The sequence below is a fragment of the Halichoeres trimaculatus genome, unplaced genomic scaffold (genome assembly GCF_033239565.1).
Source record: "Halichoeres trimaculatus isolate MK-OKI-2021-1 unplaced genomic scaffold, fHalTri1.1 fHalTri1_scaffold_8, whole genome shotgun sequence".
In the NCBI taxonomy this organism is placed as follows: domain Eukaryota; kingdom Metazoa; phylum Chordata; class Actinopteri; order Labriformes; family Labridae; genus Halichoeres; species Halichoeres trimaculatus.
Window position 1 is genome coordinate 25,217,127 of NW_027437186.1, and position 8,659 is coordinate 25,225,785.

Below are 8,659 nucleotides of genomic sequence, written 5' to 3' on the forward strand. Positions count from 1 at the left end.
CCAGACTAAACAGATGGTCTTCCTTCCTGTTTGTTGATGGGCACATGGCCATAAATTTAATTCAGTTATATGTGCTTCTAAACTGGTCCCAAAAAACCCCACTGGAATTGCCCTCTAGACATGTTTGCAAATTGTTAGGGGCTTTTCACATAACCAGAACAATTTTGGGTTTAGTGTTCACTTTTGTCTTGGTAGATTGTCTGATTTGTTGTTTGACTTTGGTGTCTTCCTGTCAGTTTATTAGTGAGCCTAATGATAAAAAATTAAAACATCAAAGGTGCTCATTTATATGGGAAAAAAAACGATATCTTCATGTTTTTGACTTTGCCTGGTACTCAGAAGGGTTTTTTTTTAAATCTATCTTTGTGTGTTTTCTGTTGTGGGTCTTCTAATAAACAAGGGATGAGCATACTTCTTGGCACCAACAGTTCAATTGATTATAGCAGGAGAATTGTATGTTTTGCTCAGCCGCTCCGACAGGTGAAAAGGAAAAGTTCTGAATGTCAAACCAGTGTGTTTGAAACACCTTTTTCTCTCTCTTAAACTAAAACCTCAGCATTACCTTTCAACTAGAGTTCAAAACAGTATGTAGAGCTTGGGCTCTGAATTACACTGTTTTCAAAATTCATTAACATTTCATACATTATGAACCTCTTCCTTCTAATAAACACTTAAAATGATTTCATTGGAAAGTGATAGTTTTTTTTACAAACTGTGTGCATTTATTCAAGTATGCTGTACAGTATACCAGCTGTTGCAATCTATATAAAACCCATATGGCACAGGCAGTTAACTTACACACCATTATACAAACACTGAATAAAAGGTGTGATTCAGTGCAACGGAGATCCTCTTGTCATGTTGTGTTGACCAAAGAGGAAGATCGGCCTCACCATGTAACAAAACATTATTATACATTATTTTAATACAACAATATTTAAAAGACTATCACAGATTTAGCAGAGTATTTCATTTTTCAATATGCTAAGTAAACACATCACATGATGCCTTTTACAGTAGCACAGCCCATGCAGTGGAAGAGCAGAAAAAATTGGAAACTCATATTATCTGATTTGTTCATACCCGTTTAAAAATCTGAATCATGCAGAACATTGAATTTGAATGCCTTTTATAAAATACAAATATCTAACAATCAAACAGGACAAACCTTTCCTCTCTAACCTTCATAAATTACCCCCTCCTTCAATGTAGAGCGATGTTTATTCAATCTGAGATATGATTCTATTTCAGTCCCATCCCATAAACATGTCTGCAAACATTTTAAAGATTCTGACAACGGATACATTTAAGCAAGATCTGAAGCAGCTTTCCTTACAATCTCAGCCACTGCTTCTGCTTTGTTCAGCTTGCCACCTTGTTTCAGGAGCTTTATCAGCCTCTCTGGGGCCCCCCTGCCCACCTTTTCCGCCCAGATCTGCAGTAGCTGAATTGTCTGCTCTTCTCTGTCCCCCGGATGATCCTGCTCACAGTTTTCAATTTGTGTCTTTAAAATCCCACTTTGCATGGCAACATTTTTCATATCTTTCCATCCAACAACTGTTGCAATTTCAGGGATAAGAGGCTGGATTCCCACATCTGGAACTGAAGGGACAGAGAAAGTGGATTATTCCAACAAAGCACAACAAAGATCACAAAAGAAAAACTCTGTTTTACAATTAAAGCTAAACTTTAATTGACAGAAAATAAGGAGGCCTGTCATTAAGGTTCTTGTCTTTCAAATCAGCTTTGAGGCTTACAAATTTCTTCTTTTTATATTTAAGCACAGAAGGTCACAGAAGTCCCGCCACAAGACTGACAACGTTATCATTTTTAGTTTTTTCTGCTGGGTTTACATTTCTTTAATTTTATCAGCTTTCAAGAGAAAAGAGACCTCTGTGGTTATTCGTTGAATGTCCTTGAAAGTGTTTTCCCCAACTTTAAGATGTCCTTATCCCTTTCAGAAGTAGAAAAGTGAATTAGTGGAGACTGTGTCTCTATGCAGTCTATGATTAAAATAGACACCACAAGCATTCTCTGACTGTGTAGCCAAGAAAATTAGAGCTCCCCCTGCAGGCTGGCTGGCAGTATGATTGAAAAAAAATTCTAACCCTCTGCCAGGTTAACAGAGGGAACATGGGTCAAACAATAAAATTGGAAAACGTTCAACATGTGGCTCAGCAGTAAAGCAGTCAGGTTGCTAAACTGGCCTGCAGCCCTGACAAGTCGCCTGTTGGAAATATCTACCACTTAAGAAATTAAATATATTACTGAGGAGCCACGAAACTGTTGAACACCTGAAACTCTATATCACCAAAGAGTGGTCTGGTTAACTTCTGAAACCTTTCTCCTTGATTCCCAAACGTTATCAGAGTGTTTTTAAAGAGCAGTTGTGGTTGGTATGCTGTCTTATTTTACTATTTTCAATCAAATAAATACTTCAAATCAGTTGCAAATCATCAAAATTTGTTGTATGAACATTTCACAACATCCCAACTCTTATGGAATTGGTCTTGTGGAAACATAGTAAGTAGAAAATATGATTTCTTACTGTTGAGAAGCGGACTTCCCTGAGAAGCAAAATAAAAATACATATAAATGACAGGTTTAAAACAACACAGTGAATAAAGACACCCAGTGCAGACTTCACACTTACACCATACCACAGAACTACTAACACAAAGCACATTTAGGACATGAACAGTTTTAGAAGACTAACCTTTACCTCCTTCAGAAAGGAGTAGCTATGTCAAAGTTAGAGCAGAGATCAAAATGTTTATCATACATGTAAAACTGGAAATGTGTGAGTGACAAAAAAAGGTTAGAAAGACTTTAAAAACATGGACAAAACAAATATCTTATAACTTCTCAGAGTTACAGAGAAAATAAGAATAACTTACCCCAACTCCTGCATTTCCATCTCTGTTCTGTGTTCCTGATTATTGTGAGATAAAATGTTATATATCAGGTTACAAGATACACAATCATTCAAGTATAAAGCAGAAGATTTTTTTTAAAGAATCAATTCATAATAGTTGTTCTAATTACTGTACTATAGGATTCCCCTGAAAACTCCTGAGCTTTCAGCGCCCTCTGCTGGGGCTTATAATTACAGACACCAAGTCAGTCCTTTCGATTGCAATGTTTCAAGCCAGAGACGGTGACGCAAATTAGACCAATAACATAACCCATTTTCCACCAAGCACCATCATTTGATAAATCTCTGCAACTGTTTGGTAATTTTGAACCAGTTAACCCTTCATTCCCCTGGTGTTAATGTTTACATCACCAAATCAAATTAATATAATAGTAATTAATATGTCTTTTTAAGAGCTACTGAATCTTAACCTCAAGCTACAGAGACTTTATCAAGGTATCCAGTGTTCATAGTACTCACGTCTCTTTTTCCAGAGATACACAGCAACTGCTACGATGGCCAACAATGCAATTATGGCAATAACTATGCCAACTATTTTTCCAGCTTCACCCTTATCTGAAACACAAAAATATGCATTTAACATTTGCATACAATGAAAACGAATATTTAAAGATGATTTCATTTGAAAAACCATACCTTGAATATCTTCATTGCAGACTGTGTTATTTTTGCCTGCACATTGAATTTTGATGCCCTCAGCACCACACCTTCAACCAGACAAACACATTTTTCCATTTTAAAACAAAATTTTACAATTTTTCTTTAAATTGATGCATATTGATTTGAGCAGAACTTACTTCTTACAGGGGTGGCAGAGGTGACAGATATCAGTGCTACTGCTGCAGTAATGGTCTTGTTTACAGCGACACTTGGTGTTCCTGGCAGAGGTGCATTGTTCCTCTACCTCCAGATTTTCTTGAAGATGTAAGAAACAATAAAGCAAAAACAAATGTAATAATTTCTACAAAACTACATAATCTATCAGTTGTCACACATCTATCACAGCTGAATCTTCAATTTTGATATGTTACAGTAATATATGCGACAAAATGTATTATTTTAAGTATCAAATAAATATACTATATTTTGGATCTTGTTGGAAAAAAAAACTATTTAAAAATGTTTCAAATAGTATTTTATTCTTGACTTGATGTTAATCTTTTTTAAAGTAAATTATGCTGTGGCTAAAGTTAATTTCTTTTGGAATCAGTCATGTAAACATTTTTTTCTATGTTTTTGCACGTTTTTGAACTTTGGTTTGCTTTAAGGACAGTTTAGGTGAAAAAGTTTTTCAATAAGGCCTGTTTAAAAGAAACCGGTTAATGTCAGCAACAAAATAAATGAATCTTTATTTATTTATTTATTCATTTATTTGATTAGGACAGTGCATATCAATCAACAATTTCGATAAACACGTCATTGTAAATATGCCGCAATTAGCACAATAGCTAAATTTCATCTGTTGTCCTAAGGCAGGTGATTGATAAAAAAGAAAATGAAATTAACTTAATTGGTATTCACTTAATGACTCTTACCATTGGGATGAGTGCAGGACGTGCAGGGCTCACACTTTCCCTCACTGCTTGGATGACTGCTGAATGTCCCAAGATCACAGGGCTCACATTTTCCGTACTGTAGACGTGTTGTACAGTGCTCTACCAGCTTTAGACCTACAGTATAGTAGAACATAGAGCATCACAAATGCACCAATTTCTGATGTACAGTTTGTTAGCCCAAAAAATATATATGCTAATGTTCTTTATGACAGTCTTCCTGATATCACTTCTGTGTCTTACGATACTAAAGTTAAAATCTACCACAAAATATTCAAGGCGTCATGATATCAATTTCTCATAACTTGTTTTATGTTATATAATTAGAACCAAGGCTGATCAGGTTGGGCATACATTAACAAATTACATCAAAACATACATCCAATACAACTTTACAAGCCCAAATGTGACTGAGAATGGTAAGAATGGAATGGTAAGTTAAGCTGTTCCTATTTAGCTAAAACTTGATAATTGAAAATCTATTTGGAGGTACATCCCACAGTAGTTAAATAGGGAAATGAGGGTATAAAGTTAAGCATATAACTTTTTACACTTTAACCTTTTTCTGGGAGCCTGTCAGCTGAAAATTTGCTCTAGAGCTTATTACAAAGAAGCTTGGATTAATATGCTGTCGATAATACCAGTAAACTGATTCAGGACTTGATTTTAAATCACTGACCGCTGATGTTTTTTGGCTGACGAGCAGCTGAGGTAGAGGTTATCCAAGCAATTAAAAAGCTATACAGTACAGGATACTGGTTGTTTGTAATCAGGTTGAATCTTAAAAAAAAAAGTATTAATTAAATTCTGTTTAAAGAATACAGTGTTAAAAAATCCTTTTACATGTGCCTTTTAGGAAGGATAACATTTGATTTGAGGTGCAGTTAAACAAGTTAGCTGAACTTGAAAAGGCTTTTTGTGTTGTCAGTGAAACGTATAAAATTGGCCTTTAAGTGGAAAACACACCAACAACAACACAAAAAAACAACACAACAAGTTTCTTTTTTATGTTTAATTTTCTTTTTTTCTTTTGGCTTTTCATTTTCGTTTTTGCCGTTGTGTTCTGCGCTTGCAGGCCACCCTATAAAAAGCTCTAGTTGTACAGTCATCGATACATACCGACCCCACACAGGCAGCATTCCCTACCCTCGTGGCTGTAGGTGCCATCGACGCACTGACCTCCAACTCTCACCTCAGTTGGTGAGGAGGGAGGTATAAACCTGAAATCGAAAGTGAAAGTAAATTTGCTTGTTGTCATCACTAGTTTTGAGGAATAAGTTACACACATTTTGTAAATAACCAAATTTAGTGGACATATATTCTGCTTACGCCAATTAAATCGTTTTTTGAAAAAGGTGTTGAGGTGAGTACTATTTCATGTCGATTTAACTCTTGAACCCCACCCAGGTTGCTTCACAGATAACTTCATTCTGTAAGTTTAAGGTTCTATCTTCTCCTAAAGCTTATACTTAAAACTTTACAGTAACAAGTTACCTCGATATATTTTTACTCCTTTAATTATTAACACTGGCCCAGGGACTATGTGGAAACAGTGCATGTTTAACGAATTAAACAGACTTAACCATAACTTATTCAAGACACACAACAACGTTACGACTTATTAACTTTCTTACAATGATGAATTTACTTACACGAGCAGGAAAAACAAAAGTAAGATGATCACCCAAGCTGGTATCTTGCTAATACACGTTCTACTCATTTCGGGAAAATACACGGACTGAAAGTTTACTTCCTCAACGGCAGTTGAGAAAGGCAATGAATGCGCATGCGCACTTTCCGCAGAGCTAGGACGGATTTTTTTCCCGTCTGCTTTACTTTTTTTTTAAGTTTAGTCTATTGTAAAAATATATATCGAAAAGTTTCCATCTAAAGTACCAAACTGAAAAGTGTGACAACGCATGTTTCTACTCGGTTAGTTTTGTAATATGATGTGGTGTCTAGGAAACTCACACCTCTGTATAACCAGCCCGTTGTTTTGAATAACCACAGAGCTGGGACTTTTTCAAACAGTGACAGAAGTCCCCTGTAAACTTCCCTCATGTTCCCCCAGGAAATTCGAGGTGGAGTCTTAAATTCTTTATTATGAACACGTAAAAGAAAAGAATAAGTGAAAAGAACCTACAGACAAACAGAAAGTCAGAGTGGAGAAAACTTTGCAATTTGCTAACATTTATAACCAACATCTTATCCTAAAAAAATGCTGAATTTCTTTAACATTAACTAAACTGCTATATTATTTATTTTTTGACCAATTTGACCATTTATTCGGTATTTGAAGGGTTATTTTAATGATCGCAAAACTGATTAAAACATCAATATTAGTCATTGGCCAATTGGTCATTGGTCGATGTGTGTGTGTAGGTGTCCTGTATATGCTGTGTGTATAACACTTGTGTTGATTTGGAATACATGCAGTCAATGCACTAAAAGTCCGGTTCTCCATGCCTGCAAGAGAGACTTTTACTGTGAAGGGCACAGTACTGTCAGGCTTCAAAGCCCCACCAACAAACAAAGTGAAATATGAAGTGGAATTTTCTTTTTTTTGTGTGTGTGAAAACTTGCACAAAATACACAAAAAGAAAACACGATCCGTTTCCTGTTTTTTTTTTTTTTTTTTTTTTTTTTTTTTTTTTTTTTAGTGGATTAATGTTACATACATTACATTCATGTCTCTTTTTATTATTATTATTATTATTATTATTATTATTATTATTATTATTATTATTATTATTATTATTATTATTATTTTACTATTTTATTTATTTATTTATTTTTATTTTACAACTGAACTGATAGTTTTAGATATAAGTAAACATTTGTTCTGAACCCAAAGGACCAGTTACCTTTATATACATGCTTTTCTGTACTTATATATGCCCATAGATATAGCTCCTTAATCTATATTAATAGTTATACACCCAACACAGATACACAAATGCATAAATTTACAAATATGTACAGCATATTTGACAAGGACTAATGCAAAACCCAGAAATGTTTGACTTCAATGGTGCCACTAGATGGTGCAATTGCGCTTTGTTTGTAAAAGGACTTGTAATGACGTATGAAAAGTGTGTTTAGAAACAAAACAGAAACCATTCGACTAATCTTCGATATCATTTAGCTTTATTTTGTCAATAAATAAATAGATAAAAAAATAAAATAAATAAATAAATAAATAAATAAATAAATAAATAAATAATGCAGTCCTTTTACAGCACCACTTTCTTTTTATTTACAGGAACTGTAGTTTGACTTATTTTTCAATATAAGTATATTATACATTATTCCTCTGTTCATGAGCAAGTCAAAATTTAATCAGAAGACATCACGATCAGCCAATAGCAGAATGTCTTTGCCCTGATGCCAACTGTGACTTAAACCTTCTGTGTTTGATTCATAAGCATGATGTAAACTAATAAAATATTTAATTAATGAAGCAATAATTTTAGCAACAAAAAAACTATGTTTGTATGAGCCAGGTTGAATTTAGATTACAGACTCTTGATCTTTAGAAAAAAAAAAGTGAAGAAATAGTTATTAGAGAAATAAGAAACCAAAAGTTGCACAAGCAAGCATGTAAAATGTCAGCCCAGTGTAGTACCAGTGTCGGGTTACTTTGTCAGCATGTGAACCATTGTTATTGTCTCTTATAAAAATGACCACTTTAATACTTTGTAATGGTTTCATTTTATTCTCAGAGGATAATGAACTTTAAATTTCTCTAACTTTTGGACCATGAGGCCACTGCAGTTCAATTTTGTTGGACTAAAACTATAAAAGCTAATAGACTGTGCTCGATCTGAAAAAAAAGAGGTTTTTTTTTTTTAGATCGAGTAAGAAATTGTGAAAGAAAAAAGGATGGTGATTCATTCATTTAAATGCAAGAAAAAGAGCTGCCAGCTTTAAGAATACATCAAAGGATGATTTGCACTCATTCCTGTGTTCAGACACATTCATTGTGTTGCCTCATTCTCTGTTTTTACTGGACTAAAGCTTAATGTAATAACAGCATATAAAACTGTCACTAATAGGCCGCTAGAATGGCATTACTCGCCCAATTCTGCTGTGCTTCAACAAAACCGAATAGCTGCAAAACTGCCACCAGAGATGTGCAATGCGCAGATTTTAGCACTGTGGAAAGACATTA

At 34.4% G+C, this 8,659-nt stretch overlaps 1 protein-coding gene across 2 annotated transcripts; it reads right to left on the reverse strand.

The window, feature by feature from the left end:
* Positions 1 to 752: 752 nt before the first annotated feature.
* fas (Fas cell surface death receptor) lies at positions 753 to 6,249 on the reverse strand. 2 transcript variants are annotated; one of them, XM_074676020.1, is made up of 10 exons: positions 6,141 to 6,249; positions 5,608 to 5,708; positions 4,471 to 4,605; positions 3,733 to 3,850; positions 3,572 to 3,642; positions 3,395 to 3,490; positions 2,898 to 2,932; positions 2,717 to 2,741; positions 2,549 to 2,567; positions 1,430 to 1,602 (listed from the first exon to the last, which is right to left on the reverse strand). In XM_074676020.1, exons 1-10 carry the CDS (start codon positions 6,206 to 6,208, stop codon positions 1,569 to 1,571), a joined length of 702 nt encoding a protein of 233 aa, XP_074532121.1. In that variant the 5' UTR covers positions 6,209 to 6,249; the 3' UTR covers positions 1,430 to 1,568. The 2 variants fall into 2 exon arrangements, with proteins under 2 accessions (XP_074532119.1, XP_074532121.1); XM_074676018.1 differs by lacking the exon at positions 2,717 to 2,741 and having other exon boundaries at positions 753 to 1,602.
* Between the last annotated feature and the right edge of the window lie 2,410 nt (positions 6,250 to 8,659).